The 20,630-nt window shown below is 37.6% G+C and overlaps 1 protein-coding gene across 2 annotated transcripts in view; it reads right to left on the minus strand.

The window, feature by feature from the left end:
- Window positions 1–491: 491 nt before the first annotated feature.
- Window positions 492–20,630, minus strand: part of LOC117387497 (cGMP-dependent protein kinase 1) — a 100,342-nt gene continuing 80,203 nt past the window's right edge. Inside the window, exons 8-18 of one of the 2 annotated variants that reach the window (XM_033985011.2) lie at window positions 18,418–18,483; window positions 17,142–17,216; window positions 10,007–10,103; window positions 4,904–5,043; window positions 4,724–4,813; window positions 4,147–4,288; window positions 3,748–3,911; window positions 3,518–3,640; window positions 3,376–3,438; window positions 3,184–3,250; window positions 492–2,485 (exon numbers count right to left, since the gene is read on the minus strand). In XM_033985011.2, the coding sequence (XP_033840902.2) occupies window positions 2,387–2,485; window positions 3,184–3,250; window positions 3,376–3,438; window positions 3,518–3,640; window positions 3,748–3,911; window positions 4,147–4,288; window positions 4,724–4,813; window positions 4,904–5,043; window positions 10,007–10,103; window positions 17,142–17,216; window positions 18,418–18,483 (1,126 nt within the window). In that variant the 3' untranslated portion in view covers window positions 492–2,386. Of the gene's footprint in view, window positions 2,486–3,183; window positions 3,251–3,375; window positions 3,439–3,517; window positions 3,641–3,747; window positions 3,912–4,146; window positions 4,289–4,723; window positions 4,814–4,903; window positions 5,044–10,006; window positions 10,104–11,148; window positions 12,071–17,141; window positions 17,217–18,417; window positions 18,484–20,630 lie in introns of those variants that run through there. The other variant, XM_055229335.1, reaches the window with a different exon arrangement.

Consider the following 20,630-nt stretch of genomic DNA (forward strand, 5'->3'; position numbering starts at 1 on the left):
GAGGCTCAGAAAACCTGCGTTCCTCCATGTTGTTGAGGTGCTTTGCCTGGGTTATTTCTCCGTTTTGGCGTTTGACTTTTCTCTATCCGTGGAGACAAATAACGGTCGGGTCAGGTCTGTGGAGAGGCAAGCCCGCTCATAGTAAGTTAATAGGCATGATTTCCAAAGTATTTCATAAGCAGTAAACCAACTTGTAAATGTGAAAAGTGAAATAAGATCGTTGAATGTCATACTGTGGGACATTCCAGGCAAAGTAATAACATCTCCATGGAGACAAGTCAGAGGTCAGGTCTGTGGAGAGGCAAGCTCATTCATAGCAAGAATGCGTGCTTTCCGAGGTGTTTTCTAATCAATCGAAAACCTGTAAATGTTTAAAGATAAGTTGATCGCCATATTGTGGAACATTCCAGGCAAAGCAATAACATCTCCATGGAGACAAGCAGCTGTTGTGCGCTCCACCAGAAAAGTTACATAGTGAACCTTTAAAGAAGTTTGTTTTTTGGGTTAAAGCTTAATAGAGGCTTGGACAAGGCAGTGAGGTGACCCTGGATTCTGGGTTCCTGTAAGAAGTAGTGATATTTCTTGAACTAAAATGATCAAAAAGATGATGTAATTGATCAGGTTTGATGATCTGATATAGGCCACAGTTCCTCCAATCACGCCAGTCCTACATTACACAAAACTGACTCTTGTGAGCTTTAACTCATGTTATAATGTTGTTACCTCCTCAAAAACATATCTGGAGTGGTGTGAATGAAGCAAAACACAACTCCAGGTCTGTTTGTGATGAGGAAACTACATTATAACATATCAGACAATAGAGTAATATGGGCCCTTTAATTTCTCTGTAGCTATTGGGCCGATCTACATGAAACAAAAACTGGCACAAAGTTCACAAAGTCTTCTCCGTCACCGCAAAAGCTTAAAAAAGTGATACCATTATTCAAACATGAAGGATCTACCAAAAGCAGTGAGTCTCCCATAGAGTTATATAGACCCTATATTTGAATTCATGACATCATCAAAGTCTCAAAAAGCTACCTGTTGGTCAGTTCAACAAGGACTATATCAGGACTATAAAGATCCTAACAAGAACCAGGACTAAACCAGGTTTTTTCAAGTCCAAACCAGGTCTAAAGTAATGCCTCACCATAGCATCTTCTCAAGCATTTTTAACTGCTTTAAACTGGTCTAAACGAGGACTAAACCAAGACTTAAGTAAGATGGGGTCTACATTTGACTACTGGATCGATCTCCGTTAAGCTAAACTCATTTAAACCAAAACTCGAGCTGGAAATAGCTTATGAGTACCAGCAGAAATGCCCTTACACGGCCTCATTACAAAGTCAGAGCTTATGTTGTAGTTTTTAAATGCTAAATCTCTCTCTACTTTTTAGACATAACTTACGGTAGCATTAAAAGTTTAATCTTGAAACCACGTCACCTCCATAGACTGTATAAAGAAGTGGACTAAGGCCTGATTTGTCTGTTATTAATGTTCATATCTTTTAGTTACGGACACAATAGCAAAATAAAAACACCAGGATCATGTAGAGCAGGTTAATACGAACAGTCGACAGCAGCAGTGACAGAGAGAAGGGCCATAGTTTTTCAATAGAAAGTGAATTGAAGCCAGAGTCGATGGAGCCGGAAGCGTCCATGTTCACTTCCTACTGCTGCTGCGAGCACGTTAGCTATGTCCATTTATATATACAGTCTATGGTCACCTCCTAGCTTATAATCGCTTCAAATATTGTAATTATGCTATTGTTTTTTTTTGCTTCGTGTTAAAATTAAATTATACTAAAAGTGTACTATGGTGTTGCAGCTTTTGATAAGGGCTTTGTACACGTTTAGACATTATTCAAAAATATTATCTGGACTGGAAGTTAAAAGATTGGAAGATCTTGAAGAGCTTAAAAGTCAAAAATACCAATTTAAAGTCGCTGTACCTGATTTTTACCGTCTTAAAAACATGAAAAACAGAGCTAAGTTCACCTTACGCATTTAGAGCATCTTAAATATTCACCAGGATGATTTTATAAGTGCTTTTCACAACTTTCAGAGACCAGAGTGGAGTTTTGCAGTCACGGTAAAGCTAACAACAACAACTAGCATGCTAACTGCACACTTCCTTATGATCAGACAATAAAACAATTTATAATTAGATGCAGGCAGTTCACAGCTGACATATTTTGACATCAAGAGCTGCTTATACAATATATCTGTACTGGGGAAAGACAAGTTTTGCTCAAATACATGGGAAAAATCAGGTACAGGCCTTTTAACCTATGAAGACCACTTGAAATCATGTTTTTTCAAGGTGCTTTAGATTGATGAAAAATACTTGTGTTTTTGTTGAATCTATATTGAAAAAAAAACCCCATTAAAAATCATAATCCCAGCCGGAGTTATCGTCTGGTGGGGGGTCGTCAGTGTCTTCAGGAAAACTGTCAAAGTTACTGGTGTCAGTTGGAGACGAAACCTGCAAAAACGAAAATATTTCAGTCACATTTTAATCGCAAGAAAGTATTTATTATATACATTTATGAATTAATTTTGAGCTGAGTGTTGAGTCTCACATCGTTCATTTAAATAGGCCATCTGATTTAATGAAAAGGGAAAGAATATTAAATAAATACAATTATTCAGTGTCTACATAATGCAAAACGTACCATCTATACATGAAAAATACATGCAAAATTTGGAGAAAATAGAACGTATGAGTTATATTTTAAGGAATATTCAAATATATTTTATTTTTAGGATTTTTTTTGTTCCTTATTATTATATAGTTTATTAGTAATGCTTTTTTATACAGAAACATTTAAATCTATTTTATTTTGTAGATTTTTTATTTTTTTGTTCTTTATTATGACATAATTTATTGATAATGTTTTTTAAGAAATAATTTAATCTGTTTTATTTTGTAGATTTTTCTCTTATTTTGTAGATTTTTTTTTTTTTTAGGATTTTTCTTTGTACCTTATTACGATATACTTTATTAACAATGTTTTTTAAGAAATATTGAAATCTATTTTAGGATTTTTTTTTCCTTATTCCAAGTTAAACTTTTTTTGTTTAGTTTTGGTTTTACAACAATACAAACTACAATATTAATATACTTGTTCTTTCCAGTAGGGGGCACTGTTGAGATAGACATCCAAGGTTGTGTGCACTTACATTTGGTTGTATGGGAGGAGTCAGAGTTTGCTTCTTGAGACCTTCCCAGTTAAAACCTTCAAACCACCTTCAAAACACAAAAATATATTTAAAATTTACAATACAAATATTTAAAATGTACAATAAAAAAAAAACCCTGTAAAAATAACGTTTTGAGTCATGCTGTTATTTCGTTTCAGGTCTATTTCTTACTTGTGCTTTTGAATGTCCTTAACACCATTTTTCAGGTTCCCAAGTCTTTCTATAGGATTGTCTCTGTGAAAAAAGATTGTAATCGTAATTTAGTTCATCTTTTTGATTCATATTAGACCGCTGGTTCATTAGCGCCCCCTACCTGCAGAGCTTTTTGATGAGGTTGCCTGCGTTCTTGGTGACCTTCTTTGGAAACTCAATCATATCGATGCCCCTCAGAATCACATTGTAAGTTTTCATTGGGTCTGGGCCTGTGAATGGAGGACTGAAGAGAGAAAACGTGTTAATAATAATAATAGTAATAATAATAATTCACACAGTTCAAGACAAAACACAACAATAATCGTATTTACAGGATATATGTGTGTTTACCTTCCAGTCAGCAGCTCGTACATCAGGATTCCCAGGGACCAGTAGTCTGCGGACACATCGTGGCCTTTGTTTAAGATGATTTCTGGAGCCACATACTCCGGAGTACCGCAGAACGTCCACGTCTTTTTACAGTAACCGATTTTCTTCGCAAATCCAAAGTCCACCTTCAGACAAAACCAAAACAATTACTCATTTTCTTTAGAGACATATACAGTATTTAACAATTTTATGATTTAAAGATGCACTATGTAACTTTTCGGGAGAGTTCATCAAATATATAAAATATCCCTGAATGGCTTTTTTTTTCAACTTAACAGCAAAGATCTATACAAAGATTTTGCCTAAGAGTACAGACTTGCTTTGAATATTGTCTGATCAAATGTGGTAAAATGCACATACAAGTTTGGCGTATCCCCTTCGGTCCAGCAGCAGGTTTTCGGGCTTCAGGTCTCTGTAGATTATGCCTTTAGCGTGGAGATAAGCGAACGCTTCAACCACGCAGCCAGTGTAGAACCTGGTCGTTGTATCGTCAAACGAACCTCTGAAAGAAAAACACATGGAGGGAGTTCACTCAAGTGCAACCAGATCTAAACCAGGTCTACAACAGGACTATTCCAGGTCTAATCCAGGGCTGAACCTGGTCTATAACAGAACTATTCCAGGTCTATAATAGGACTATTCCAGGTCTAATCTAGGGTTTAAACCAGGTCTATAACAGAACTATTCCAGGTCTAATCCAGGGCTGAACCTTGTCTATAACAGAACTATTCCAGGTCTATAATAGGACTATCCCAGGTTTAATCTAGGGCCAAACCACTTGAAAAATGTTTTTCTATGTAAAAGTTTATATAAACATACTACACTGAAAAATCCAGACTGGTGAGGACTAAACTAGATTAAAACTGGGTCAAAACTAAAATAATAATAAAAGGGTCACCTCTTTAGCCAAAACTCCTAAATCTTAAAGTTAACTCACCTGTCTCTGAGAATAGTCCAGAGCTCTCCCCCGAGGCAGGCCTCCATCAACATGTACAAGTATTTGCTGTCTTTAAAAGTCCGATACAACCTGATGGCAACACAAAAACACCGCTCAGTACTTCAAGTTCAACAGATGAATTTAAAGGTCCTATATTATAAATGTCCTCTGACTTCTCACCTGACCACGAAGTCGCAGTGGGCGTCGGCCATGATCTGTTTCTCCGCCCGGATGTGCTCCTGTTGTCTGGTGTCGACAATGTGGCGTTTCTTCAGGATTTTCATGGCGAAGGTCTTGGCCTCTTCATTTTTGAGTTGAACCTGAAAAAGATGAAATTTTTGCTGTTTAATGAAGACAATAAAAAACTGAGGAAGTTTGAATGTACAGGGTTAATTAAGTGTCTGCTCTATAGTAATAATCTATGACACTATGGATCATTATGTTATAATTTGCACATTTTAAATCACAATATTCATCTAGAACAACTTAGTAAAAGAAACAAGCCCGCTGACTTCCACGGTGCCCAATGAGAGCTGACGTCGCCATAATCGTTATCACAACAAAGAGACGTGGCGCCCCCTATGAGAAGGACACAACTATAACATGTTTAAAAGCTCTGAAAAGTTGATTTTGCATAAAAGATCTGCTTTAAGAAGTATATCACACAGCATAAGAAATGTGTCCGTAAATATCATAATTCAATTTTACAGAAAAATCTATGCATTTAATAAAAACTTTACCTCAAATATCTTCTGCAGTTAACGCCATAAAATTAACACTTTCTAAAATAAATACTTTTAAATGCGCACTTCGTAACTTTTCTGCTCGGACTTTACCAATGCTGGTCTCGATGGATTTGTTAATGCTTCACCTTGAATGTTCCGCAGTATGGCATTAAACCTATCAGTCTTCATTTATCAATTACAGATGTTTTTATTGCTTTAAAATACCTTAAAAAACACGCATCCTTGCTCAGATCTAACTTGTAACTCGACCTGGTGGAGTCAACTGCCTGTCTCCATGGCGATAAATAAAATAAAGTTTAATGCTACACTGTGGACCATTCCAAAGTCATAGCATTTGCACAGAGATAGCAGGTGGCAGATGCTCTATTAGAGATGTTACAGAGCGTAGCTTTAGAGGAATGGTAAATATTGGTTATGCTAAAGCTTGCTAGGCTAACTGTTATGCTAGCCCTTTTGCCATGTGTTCAAAATAACATGTACGTTCCCAAACACAGCTGTCGATCAGGGGTAGAGTAAAAGTCATCCCTTAAACACTTTCTTAAGGTATCGTAAATAACACATCGGATCCAAACGTGCTGTAAACACTTTATATATAGATGTTTACAACTTGAGACACTGATACTCGATTCCTGTGTACGTTTTTGGGGTGTGCGAGTAGTGACAGGAGGAGGAGCTGGTCAGGTGTGTGAGTTGGACTGTGTGATTGGCTCCGCTCATGTTCTACAGTCTCTATGGTTTAAAACGGAGCTGGAGGACAGGTCAAACTTTTATCAAAAACATCAACAGATCTGCAGTTTGACAGTTAAACAGCAAATTCGAAATATTCATATTAACCCGCTCTACATGTTCCTGGTGTTTTTATTTCGCTATTGTGTCCATAAATCAAGATATGAACATTAATAACAGACAAATCAGGCGCCTTCTTTCCCAGAGGACGCTCCCACTAGCGTTAGCAACAGGTTTGATTGACAGCGTTGCTAAGCGCTTGGTTGCTATGATACAGTTTTAAACTATAGGGATTGTAAAATGTTGTGATCACAGCTTCATCAGCCCTGTTGTGTAGCCTTTCCTTCTACAGTGTATAGTCTGTACTGTGCCCCCTATAGTAGTAGTAATAGTAGTTATTATAGTAGGAGTAGTAGTAGTTGTTGTTATAGTAGTAGCAATAGTATAGGACTAGTGGTAGTAGTGGTAGTAGTAGTAGGAGGAGGAGTAGTAAGAGTAATAGGAGTAGTAGTGGCAATAGTAATTGTTGAGTAGCAGTGGTAGTAGTAGTAGTAGTAGTAGTAGTAGTAGTAGGAGGAGGAGGAGTCAGGAGTAGTAGCAGTGGTAGTAGAAGTAGGAGTACTAGTGGCAGTAGTAGGAGTTGCAGCAGCAGCAGCAGCAGCAGCAGCAGCAGCAGCAGCAGTAGTAGTAGTAGTAGTAGTAGTAGTAGTAGTAGTAGTAGTAGTAGTAGTAGTAGTAGTAGTAGTAGTAGTATTTAAGTAAATATAGTGTTTTTTTCTTTGTACTAAACATTTTCCTATTATCATATTTGACTCCTTACTTAAGATCATTCAGACTTTTATTAAAATCCATCGACCTTGGACGTTCTGAACATAAACAATAAACATTTTTAATCAGTGCCATTTAACACACAAAATAGTCAAAGTTCTTCCTCCAAAGTTTGAACTCTTCTCTAAACCACATACTTCTCCCGACAGAGGCCTGGCTCTACACCTCTCCCTTAAAAAGCTGATGATTAACGATTTGAAATATTTCAGAGCACACAGTTACTTAATACTAAATAATAATGATAAAAATACTCGTGATATAAAGTCCTAGAGCAGCCTACTGGAGCAAAAGTATCCTGTTCCCTCTACACACTGCTGGTTATGTATGAGCATATCTGAGAGGTCGAAGGTCAGCTCTTTCCTTAGAGGTGAAGCTTCAGTGAGTCACCGGTTATAAATAGCCCCAAGGCATGATGGGAGATCCTGAGCGGGGATTCCTTCCTGTTTTTGGGCAAACCCTTCGAGGGCTTCTCCAGTGGCCTTTAGTGAACCACCGTGTCCCGCCTCTGCAGCAACGAAACCCGAGCGCTAGCTAGCCAAACCGCAATGCGCCAAGCTAACACGTCTAGGGATCTGTGGGTTTTACAGTGATGAAAATTTGCAACGTTACCATAGCAACCAACAAGTCAAAACTAAATATTACGTCTTTTGAAAAGTCTACGACGCCTGTAATACGTGGAGATGTTATTGCTTTGCCTGGAATGTCCCATAGTATGGCATTAAACTGAGCTATCTTGCATTTATTCGATTGCAGGTGTTTTTATTGTACTGAATACCTTGAGAAATATAGATTCTTACTGCACATCTCTACAGATCTGTCTTATGCCTTGGCTTCATGATGTTGCTAGCTTGTCTCCATGGAGATAGATAGGTTAATGCAGACTCTCCGCCAGAGAAGTTACATAATACAGCTTAATTGTGAGACTCATACTGTATAACTGTAATTTATCTGTTTTTTTCATCATTTTAAAATTTAAACAGAAAATAAAACTGCTTTACATTACTTGTAAAAATGTTTTATCTCCACTTATTTGTTTCAAGAATAACTGCTCTTGTAATATCCGGGTCTATGCTGTTGTTGTGTCCTTGGGCAAGACACTATGGTAGCAACAGAAAGGGCATCTGGCGTAGACAGTGGAATGTCTAATGATGTGGAAGGTCTAATACCACACAAAATGGATTCTGTGAGGTTTTAGTCATGTTATAATGTTGTTACCTCCTCAAAAACATATTAATTTGCATGTTTGAGTAACCCTTTATTAGTCTGTCTACATCAAAGCTCCAAAGCTCAAAATGCTCTGTTCCACCTTGTGATGTCATGAAGTGGTAGTTTTCAAGTTAACAGCTACATTTACGTTTAGTTTATTAGAGATTCAATTGGTGGAGATTCCAGGCAATTCCAGGGCTGAAACGATCCAAATGACTGTGAAACTGTATGGAGTAGAGCACTTCCTGTATTACTACATGACATCACAAAGTGGAACAGAGCGTTTTCAGCTTGAGAGAAAAACTCCTAAATGTGCAGGGTTTGTGTGTTAAACGTGTGAAAGAAAACAAAACACAACTCCAGGTCCGTTTGTGATGAGGAAACAACATTATAACACAGATGAGAAAATAGCATGATATGGGCCCTTTAAAGTAACAAACTACTTGTAAAGGTCCCCGTGTAATATTAGAGGAGGGATTTAGGCATTAGTCCAGTTGTCCCCTATGGAAACGCCTGTCCTGGTCAGTGCAGGTCCCTCTAGACCAAGATCACAGGATCAGAACCGGTTTCAAGTTCCCGAGCCGAGACTTCACTGGAAACTTACTCCAAATAGCTCCCAGACACACACACCATAGGACAGGACGTTCAAACGGGCACATTTAGATTCAGAAATTAGGTTATAAGATCAAGTATACACGTTTTTACTACCAGTGTCATAATATGTACTCAGAAAGTAGGTTACGGAAAGGTACCACAACTGCTACAACTACTACTGCCATTACTACTAGTACTCCTACAAGGCCATACTACTGCTACTACTGGTACATTTACAAGGCCGAATACTGTATTAAATAGGACTATGACATCAAGTAAGTAAATGTTGTTGTATTTTTAAGGTTTAATATGTACTAAAAACTAGGCAACTGGAGGATACTACCACTACCACCGCTATATTTTCTATAGTACTACTGCTACTACTGTTACTACTACTAGTACTTCTACAAGGCCAAATACTGGCTTAAATAGGACTAAAAGATTAAGTATGCACTTTTCTTATTTCCAAAGGTTTAATATGTACTAAAAAAACTAGGCAACTGGAGGATACTACTACTACTACTACTACTACTACTACTACTACAACTACTACCATTACTACTACTACTGCTAGTACTTCTGCAAGTCTAATTATTGCCTTAAATGGGACTATAAGATCAAGTGTACACTGTTCTTATCACCAAAGGTTTAATATGTACTAAAAAACTAGTTAAGTGGAGGATATCTGAGGATAGTACTGCTACTACTATTACTACAATTACTACTCCTGCTTCTTCTAGTACTTTTAGAAGGCTGACTACGGCACTGTAGTTTTAAAATATATACGAACTCAAATACCAGGCAACTGAAGGATACTACAACTGCTACTACTTCTACTATTACTACTACTACAAGGCCAACTATTGTATTAAATAGGACCAAAAGGTCAAGTAAGTAAATGTTTTTTATTACCAAAGATGTAATATGTACTCAAAAAAACTACTGGGCATACTTCAACAACTACTACAACTATTACTACTACTGCTACAACTACTACTACAAGGAATAAGTCTGGACTGCTACAAATCGTGTAAAATGAACTACTTTTGTTTTTCAAGTTTTTAAGACAGTAAAAATCAGGTACAGCAGTGTTAGATATTACAAAGTAGTTATTATTCTTAAAAAAAAAATCAAACTTCAAAACGTGTACAGCGTTGTGTCATGTGACGCGTTTGACTTTTACCAGTTCAACTCGTCCAAATCCTCCGACTCCCAAAGTGTCAATGATGTTGAAGTCTGTGAGCTTCAGGCTGGAGAAGAAGGCGTTTTCTGCTTCGTATCTACAAAACAATGAGACAGAATAAATATATATACGATATTTTACTTTAAACTTGATTTTAATGCTCCAGAAATGATGCTTTGGATACCACAGTACAAGACTCATTATTGACAATAGAATGGAATTTTGGAATTTTCAACTCAAAATAATATGCGTTTCTTATTACCATGCAGTTTCATCTGAGCTCTGATTTTGACCAAGACTCCGTAAAACTGTATATAAACTATAAATTTTACACTTTTTTCAGTAATGGTACTAATTGCTCCCCAAAGAACTATAAAGGTTAAAGGTCCTTCATTACACAAAATTGACTCTTGTGAGCTTTATAATCATGTTACCTCCTCAAAAACATACCTGGACTTGTGTTGTTTCATTCACACATGTTTGAGTCACACTTTATTATTAGTCTGTCTACATCTCCAAAGCTCAAAATGCTCTGTTCCACCTTGTGATGTCACGAAATGGTAGTTAGCAGCTACTTTTTACCTTTAGTCCAGTACAGATTTGCAACCCCAGGGCTGCAATCATCCAAATGATTCTCGTGTAGGTGTGTGGAGTTTAAAAACACAGTGGAGCACTTCCTGTATTACCACATGATGACATCACAAGGTGGAACAGAGTGTCTAAATATGCAGGGTTTGTGCGAATGAAACAAAACACAACTCTGGTCTGTTTGTGATGAGGAAACAACATTAGAACATAGATCAGAAAATAACGTAATATGGGCCCTTTAAAGGTGTGCAAGTTAGTTACAGGTCAGGTCTGTGGAGAGGCGACCCCCGTTAAGAATGCATGTTTTTCAATGTATTTCTAGCAGTAAAAAACACATGCAATAGAATACATGTAAGACGTTTAAACTCATACTGTGGAACACTCTAAGCAAAACCATAACATCGCCATAGAGACAATCCGATGGCAGACCCTCCACCAGAAAAGTTACACGGTGCACCGTTAATTTGGAAAAACGTCTTGCACAAATACCAACCCCACTTTTCCCGTATTTAAAGACACATTACAGCATATTGTTACGATTTAATGGCTCAAACCTGGAGCATTTGACGACATGGAAGAATGGGAACTTCTTGGAGGTGTGGATGGAGTAGGACACGATGGGGAGGGGGTGAGAGGGCAGTGGGTGAGGGGGCAGGGGGGCAGGGAGGCTGGTCAGGCGGTCCCTCTGCCTCCTCACAGCCGGGATAGGGAACAACTCTCTCATCACTGCGGGGTATAAGGCCAAGGAACCAAAATGCCAATGTTTCAGTCCAAAAAAATGAGTTTAAACCCAAAAAAACACGATTCTTCAGATACGTTCAGATACGTACACCAGATTGTACTGACACAAAAGTTCTTCAGTATCTGAGATGAGTTGTCTTCAAATTTTGCAGAATAAGAAGAAAAAAACAGTTCAAATATAAGAGATTTTGAGTATTTCTGGTTTAAACCCACTAAACTTAAAAACAAAAGCTGATTTTTAATGAGAAAGTTACTAATCTTAAAATTTCATGAGGTAATTTCTAAAGGAAAAAAACAAAAGCAATAGTACTTATATAAATGGGGAATGTAAAATTTTGCAAAACAACTTGGAAAGAGAAATATTAAAATAATCTACAGCTTTAAATGCGGTTATCTTGGTCTCTTCCTGATCCAGTGCAAACAAAAAAAAAAAAAAGTATAAATCTTCAAGAAAATGTCCGACACAACGTTTGCAACAAGGCTGTTTCAAAAGAAGAGGTGAATTTCCAGTCTACATGATGAAATTTGCCGCTATCTGGCCAATGGTTACTACGGCGATGGTGGCGCAAGGTAAGATCCAAATTTGCCAGATCCTCCAGCTGTGTGAGCATCAAGTTTGAAATAAAATCCACAGCTCAAGAGCGATTTAAGAATGGATTTATGAAAAAAAAAATAATGAAATTACGATGTACGAAACTGCGTCTAAGTCTTAGCGATGTCCTCTCTGCTTGCGATACTGATGGGGTAATGGCAAACTGGACCGGGGCAGGCTTGGTGGGACAGTGGGGGGTATTTTTAGGCGTTGGAAACATAGCTGAAAGGTTAACCCAGTAAAAGGCGGTTCTTGACATCTGAGATCTGGATAACTTCATTTGGATGAGAATCTGATCGATGTTTAAGACTGGTTTGGTTATGGGCGGAGGTAGGATGTTAGTAGTAGTAGTAGTAGTAGTAGTAGTAGTTAGTGGAGGTAATAGTAGTAGTAGTACTGTGGTAGTAGTTAATGTTAATGGTGTAACAGTACCTAGTAAGTACAGTAGTAGAAGCAGTAGCCCCAGCAGTAGTAATCTGATCTGTTTCTCAAAAGTGAACTGTGCAAATTTTCTGGTGAAGGGGTCCTTGCTTTGTCTGGAATGTTTCACAATAAAACATTAAACGTACCCATCTTGTAATTAAACTTCATCTTACTTGCCTTTATTCAACTATTGCTTTTTTTCATTGTTGAATCATACTGTAACACGATGAATTCTTAATGTGAGCAGGGTCGCCTCTCCAGAGATCTGACCTGTAATGTTGCCACGACAAAAGGGAATCTGAACCTAGAAAGAAAAGTGTTACCATTCCTTACACAGAGGGTGTGCTTGAAAAACCTCAGAGAATTTTCCGACAGTTTGAGATTCATGTCTTTTTCACCACTTTTTCAACACTTTGAGACAAAAACTGGTTCACCCCAAGGACAAAACCCCAAGCCACAAACAAAGTGTTACACTGGAGAAACTGGCATATGAGGATGTACCAACACCGGCGTGAGAGCTGCTCTGGACCCCCGTCTGCTGTACATCTCCATCTCAAAGCCACTAACCACTCCTTTGAAGACAGTGAAATTCAGATCTTAGCCAGAGAAAAGAAATGGTTTGAGAGAGGAGTTAAAGAAGATATTTTTGTTAGGAAAGAGAATCCTTCCTTAAACAGGAATGGGGCCTGAGACATAATCTCTCCCCCGTCTACAACTCCATCCTCAGGCCCAGAACAATGAGAACAATAGCAGGGTCATTAAGGGCTGAATAGAGTAGTTTCAGGAGTTTAAAAACACAGCATAGCACTTCCTGTATTACCACATGACATCACAAGGTGGAACTGAGTGTTTTCAGTTTGAGAGTAGAACTCAGCGTAAATGTGCAGGATTTGTGTGTTAAACATGTGTGAATGAAACAAAACACAACTGCAAGTCTGTTTGTGATGAGGAAACAACATTATATCAGATCAGAAAACAGTGTAATATGGGCGCTTTAAAGCTGCCGATGTATTTGACAGTTCAAGTTCATAAGTTGCTTCACCCCTCCTCTTGTGCACGGCCCTGTGCTGTGTTAGACTGTATGGGGCCAGACCACATGATGCTGCAGTGACATAGGCCTTACCATTGGGTCAGATTATATATAGCTTTGTGTCGTGGGTGATGTATGTGCACGAGTTAGACAGTGACCGATGTAACCAAATACTCCAGGGAGTGTCCAGTCGAAACACCTCTTATGGTATACAAGCACTGACCCGTGTCCTGATATGTCTATATGTGTTATACAGGCAATTGATATGATGCTAATGTTATTTAAAGATCCTAAATTATGCAAAATTGACTCTAGTGAGGTTTAAGCCATGTTAGAATATCGTTATCTCCTCAAAAACAGACCTGGAGTTGTGTTTTGTTTCATTCACACGTTTGAGTAACACTTTATTATTAGTCTGTTTACATCTCCAAAGCTCAAAATGCTCTGTTCCACCTTGTGATGTCATGAAGTGGTAGTTTTCAAGTTTACAGCTACATTTTGCCTTTTGTCCAGTAGAGATTGGCAAACCCATGGCAGAAATTTTCCAAATGATTCTAGTGAAGGTGTGTGGAGTTTAAAAACACAGTGGAGCACTTGCTCTATTACCACATGATGACCTCACAAAGTGGAACAGAGTGTTTTCAGTTTGAGAGAAGAACTAAATCTGCAGGGTTTCTGTGTTCAACATGTGTGAATGAAACAAAACACAACTCCAGGTCTGTTTGTGATGAGAAAACAACATTATAACAGATCAGAAAACAGCGTAATATGGGCCCTTTAAAATGCACATGACAGGTTTTTATATTTATTACTTATAGTGAGATAGTACCAGGTTTAAATATTTGTTATAGTTTAAAATCGGGCCTGTGCATTTGACCCATTCTTCTAGACTTGGTCATGACTTAGCTGGAGCAATTATACCTGTTGTACATGTTTATGGTGACTGTTTGAGACAATAAAGTGAACAATTTTCATATCTGTGACACACAACTGAAGCACGAAGCCAAACATATGGTTAGCAAGTACCACCAAAGAAAAGATTTGGCTTTCCAAGTACAACCAAATATAAACCAGGTCTATGACAGGACAATTCCAGGTCTATTTTAGGCCTAAACCAGGAATGCACCAATACGATACTGGTTGAGTTTATATCCCATTTTGATCTATAAATTGGTGTAATAAAACGATACACTGGCCTAAATACTTAATAATATGTTTTAAAGTTGTTCTATAGTTACTTTAAATGATAAATAACAGTTATAAAACACATTTAGATATATTTTTTAACCAGACGGCATCGTGAACGGATCAGAAAACGCTGGATTGGTGCATCCCAAGGTCTAAAAGTGGATTACACCATTTCCACTGCAGTTCTACACAAATAATCACCCAAAACTCCACAAAAAAAGCGGATAAAATGAACTCAAAACTTGATAAACCCACAAACTGAATAGTTGTCTAAGTACCAAGTAATGGGCTATAGCAGGTCCAGATGCAAAAATAATTAAAATAAAGTTTATTTGTACTCTCCACGCTCGTTAAAAGCAGTGGTTGTGGTAGATAGCACCTGTTTTAGCTTCCGTGCAGTTAATCTATTTACGATAATGATGCTATTCTCAGGGTGATTCAGAGCTGTTTCGTGCTAACACAAGCTACTGTTTCAAATACTGGTGATCTCCATTTCATTGACATGTGAATAACTGTGGTATATTTGGCTCTATAACATCAGTGTATTTCAACATGACACGTGCAACCGCTTTAGCAGAGTCAGCGTCTCTATTAACATGAGCCATAGACTGTATAAAGAAGTGGACTAAGTGAGTGTGACGTCACCTGCAGCGTTCAGTTCCAGTCAAATGAAGCTCATCGAGGCTAGCGGTTATAGAGGTGAATTTGGAGCCAATTTCCATATTTGGAATTCCGACTGCGAGTATCATAGCAACCAAAGAGCCAATCTGGAGTGGGGCTGTTGACGGTAATGCCCCATCCCGCCCACACTGATGGTTTAGCACAGAGCAGGTGCGCAGCAATGATGTCAATTAAACCTGTCGCCAGCAGGAGTGACCTCAGGGAGAGAAGGCGCCTGATTTGTCTGTTATTAATGTTCATATCTTGAGTTACAGACAATTAGCAAAATAAAAACGCTAGGATCATGTAGAGCGGGTTAATATGAAAATTTTAAAACCAAAAAGACAAGTCTGACAGCAGCAGTTACAGAGAGAGGGGCAACGGATTTTCAGTAGACATTGTATTGTAATGATGGGACTTTCGGCTCTTTTATGGGATACAAATCTGTTGGATTCTTTTCATTCAGAGAGCTGTTCAAAAGACTGGCTCTTTTTCATATGCAAGACGCCACTGTGGGAGCTCATTTTATCAACAAACTAATCACAGAGAGTGTGTTTATCCTTTGAAATCATGCTTGCACTATAAAACTACTACTACTAAATAATAATAAAACTGCTATTATGATTTTTTTTGTGCTGAAAGCTCTCACTCATGTCGCCTGCTCTGCTTCTGTGCCACAGACAGTATAAAAAGCATATACAATCTATGTTCTGTGCTGATTCTTGTGTCGGTTCAGTCTTAACCTGTGTAAAATTGCATTAAATTGAGAAAGAAAAATGTTCGGTTCATTTAAAAACTGAGATTCACGTTCAGGAACTCACGAACGTCACATCACTGGTGAATTAAAGCCAGAATCGATGGAGCCGGATGTGTCCATGCTCACTTCCTGTTTGGTGCACAATGGCTAGCAGGTTAGCTCTGTCCATTTAAATATACAGTCTATGGTTTTGCCCTTGGGTGTGAATATACTTGTTTGTTTTGACAGATGCAAATGTAATAATAGTTTCTCCTTTAAAAGTCGCATGACCAGCGAGCGGAGGTGTGTCGTCCTTTGCACTCGTATTACAAACTGTTACGCAAGAAGGAGTCCGATTCTGCTGTAAACACCAGCCATGATGGGGACCAGCACTAAACCAACACTGTTAAATGTCAATAGACTTTATGTGCTGGAAATACCAACAGAAGTATTATTTTATATGTGTTTTCCCCACCCACTCATTAAAGGGATCTATCTATCTACTAGCCATGTAAAAATAAAAATGAAAGTACTGTTGTTAAGGTGAGACGCTGCAGCTGAATAGGAAAAAATCTTAAACTTAGAGATATTGTTTTGAAACTTCTGCTGTAATTTACTCACATAAATCTAAGAAAAAAATGTATTACAAGAGTTTCATCGGATAATGGTTTTATATAAACATAAGGGATTTTATGTGGAAAAACAGCCAAAATCAACTATTTTTGGGACATTCAAAGCAGAAACATGAAAACAGCCAGGTTAAAATTTCTTCCTTTTTTCGTTGACATATTAGATACAAAAAATCTTGAGAGAGGATTTTGGATTTTACTTAGCTTTTTGAGTAAACTAGATCAGACTGAAAATTTGCCTAAAAATTCTAATTTCATCTCATTTTTGGAGGTAAACCTTGAATAAATCAGACTTTGAAATAGGTATCAAGAAATCAGTCTGTACATTTCATCAAAATCATGTTGAGTACAAGACACGTTGGTGTGTGTGTATGTGGTGTTTTAAGGGCTGATCCTTATGGAAAAATGCATTTTGAGAAAATGTCCTTTGAAGTTACAATGTTCATTATGACTCTATGGATGCAGGTTGAATCAATTAAATATTAAAACATCTTTAAGATGTAGAGTGGACTGTTTTGTTGTTCCCACATGAAAACTTGTTAACATACTTAGCCTTCAGTTCAGCGTCTTCATAGCCTTTATTGGAGACGTCTTCCAGTCCTCCAATCAGATGTTTGAATGAGCTGAAAAAGAAAAAAAAAAAAAAACGTAAAATTTAATAACAGGTGGTTTTCAGATTTTAAAATGTAATAATGTCATACTCCCAGATGGGGGCGCAAGAGCTATATTTCCCTCTTGCTTTCACTGTACTTTCCTTTGAAATATTTGAGAGGTAAAGTCACAAATGTTGACCCTGGAGACTGGAAGTACAGTCTTAAACAGTTTCAAATATAGCAATAGAGTTTTTCAGAATTAAATATATATTTTTTTATCTGTGGTGAAATATAGATAAATACAGATGTACCGACAAAATGAAAAGAAAACATGTACAAAAATGCTTAATAATTAAAATATGGGGCATTAAGATTACAATGTCTTTCGTATTACATTATATTTTGAATGGCATCTACTCAGACATCATTTACTTGCAATACCAGATTTGACCAATAGATGGCAGCAAACATCCTGATATGGCGCCATAGATCAGTCTGTTGTCTGGGAAACTGCTGACTAGTCACTGTTACACTGTTTGCTGGGTTAAAATGTAGATTTATTTTTAGAGTTTTATCATTGTACAAAGTAAAATATTCACAATTTCACATTTTTTCACACAGATCAGGGATAAAACTGCACAATGGGATAACAAACATTCCCCATGACAATCATTTTGGGTGTATAATTAGGCACAAAGTTAATTTTTTGACGTCTGTTGTGTTAAAACTGTTTAATATACGTTATGTTACGTTATATTTTCTGATCTAAGGTAAGCAGTTGTGTTCTGTTTCATTTACACATGTTTAACACACAAACCCTGCACATTTAGGCTGAGCTCTTCTCCCAAACTGAAAACACTCTGTTCCACCTTGTGATGTCATATGGTAATACAGGAAGTGCTCCACTGTGTTTTTAAACTCCATACAGCTTCCCTAGAATCATTTGGATAATTTCAGCCCTGGAATTTCCAATCTCTACTGAATAAAAGGTAAAAAGGAGCTGTTAACTTGAAAACTACCACTTCATGACATCACAAGGTGAAACAGAGCATTTTGAGATTTATGAAACAAAACACCACTCTAGGTCTGTTTTTGAGGAGGTAAAGACAGTAAAAATCTGGTACAGCACCTTTACGTATTATTTTTGGCCGCTCCACCCACAGAACCTCAATGTAATTTTTGTGTTTTAAAAATGGTTAAACAAACAAATAAATAAATAAATGTTTCTTACTCTCTATCGATGACCAGACAGGTGACAGAGTCCACTGCGACAACGTTGGCTGTTCTGACGTCTTCACTGTGGGGAAAAAAAACAAAACAAAAATAAAATGTAAGTGTTGCCATCTGAACCTGTCCCAGCACAGAAGAGGAGGAAGAGGAGGAGGAGGAGGAGGGGGAAGAGGAGAAAGCGGGGGAAGAGGAGGAAGAGGGGGAGGAGGACAGACAGGCATTCTGGATTTAGAAACTATATCCTTGAAACTGTCAACACAACTGTCTTATTATCCACAGAGGAGACAGCCCGGTGTTGTTGCAGCTTAGACTGAACTAAACTTTATTTTGATGGTTTCGTTTTGATCATTTTTGTCTTATTTGTATTGCTTTTTTTTTTTTTTTTACAATGTGGTTTGGAATATTTAAATAAAGATGTATTATGTAACTTTTCCATGAACACACATTTGTCTGGAATTCTTGTACATAATGAAGTACGGAATTTAGTTCATAATAGAGTCTGGAATCGTGTTCATAATGGAATCTTATTTTAAATGTGTTTTTTGAACATAAACAGGTTTGCCTCTTTCATTAGCCTCTGCCGTACCTTCAAACTTGATATTTAAATTTTCTGAAAAGTCTTTGGGAAAATTAATGTAAAATTCACTTCCGAAACCAGAGCGGACTTCGAAGAGGGCGGGTATCTTGCCAAGTATTTTGCATTTACTCTATTATTGTGTTTTATTGCTGCTCGTCTCCATGAAGATGACACACAGTTAATGACGTACTTTGGAACATTTCAGGCAAAGCAATAACATCTCCATAAAGACAAGCGGGCAGCAGACCGTCCATCAGAAAAGATATTTAGAGCACCTAAGTCTTAAATCTACATTTTTTGATCGTCTTGACAGGAAGCGAGGGCAGACGTTGCTGTTTACAGATAAATGTTTACATGTGAGTGTTTGTGAGTAGGTCTTGAGTCATTCTCCCCCTGGGCGGCTGAGTGAATGAACGCACTCAGCTGCCTTCTCCATGTATTTGAGCAAAATGTGTCTTGCCCCAGTACAGATGTATTATATAAGCAGCTCTTGAGGTTAAAGGGTCCACATTACTCTATTCTATGATCTATGTAATAATGTTGTTTCCTCATCACAAACACGCCTGGAGTTGTGTTTTATTTAATTCACACATGTTTAACACACAAATCCTGCGTATTTAGGCTGAGTTCTTCTCTCAAACAGAAAACACTTGTTCCACCTTGTGATGTCATTGGTAATACAGGAAGAGAACACAACTCCAGGTATGTTTTTGATGAGGTAACTGCATTATAACATGGCTCTTATTAGAAAACAATTTTTTGTCCAATAATCAGGAAGTGCATGTTACCATGTTAGTTGCTGTTAGCTTTATCACGACGGCAAAACTCCACTCTGGTCTCTGAAAGTTGTGGAAAAACCCTTATAAACTCATCATGGTGAATAATTAGAATGTTCTGAATGCATAAAATAAGTGAGGAATAACTTTGGACCACTGCAAACACTTTAAAATGAACTAGTTTTGTTTTTCACGCTTTTAAGACAGTGAGAATCAGGTACAGCGCCTTGAGTGTTGGGAAAAGCACTTTCAAATGTTGTCAACTCCTCACACACTTAAAAGACAAAATCCCACAGGTAAAGAAATGCAGTGCTATCCATGAAATCCCTTGTAAAACGACATGAAAAAGATGCTAACAAGAACCAGCAGGGGGCGTGACATGGGTCTTTGGACATAAAACAGTACAAACAGTTGGGTGCTCGTTGGACGTGATGGGTTATACTTTATCCTTACAAAGCAGGGAGATGATGCCAGCGAGATGGAAAAACAGGCCAAGAACTCAGAAGCAGTTTTGAAAATATCATTTAAAAACTTTTTATTTGTAAGCTTAAAAACATATACCATTTTTATGCTCTGGTGAGGATTCATTTTGAGTTTTACTAAGCAAAATGTATGAGCTTTAAGCCGTGTTATAATGCTGTTACCTCCTCAAAAATATACCTGGACTTGTGTTTTGTTTCATTCACATGCTTGAGTAACACTTTATTTTAGTCTGTCTACATCTCCAATGTTCTAAATGCTCTCTTCCACCTTGTGATGTCATGAAGTGGTAGTTTTCAAATGTACAGCTCGCCTTTGCCATCTGTTCAGTAGAGATTGGCAACTCCAGGGCTCAAATCATCCAAATGATTCTAGTGAAGG

This window comes from Periophthalmus magnuspinnatus, chromosome 19 (genome assembly GCF_009829125.3).
Source record: "Periophthalmus magnuspinnatus isolate fPerMag1 chromosome 19, fPerMag1.2.pri, whole genome shotgun sequence".
Lineage (NCBI taxonomy): Eukaryota > Metazoa > Chordata > Actinopteri > Gobiiformes > Gobiidae > Periophthalmus > Periophthalmus magnuspinnatus.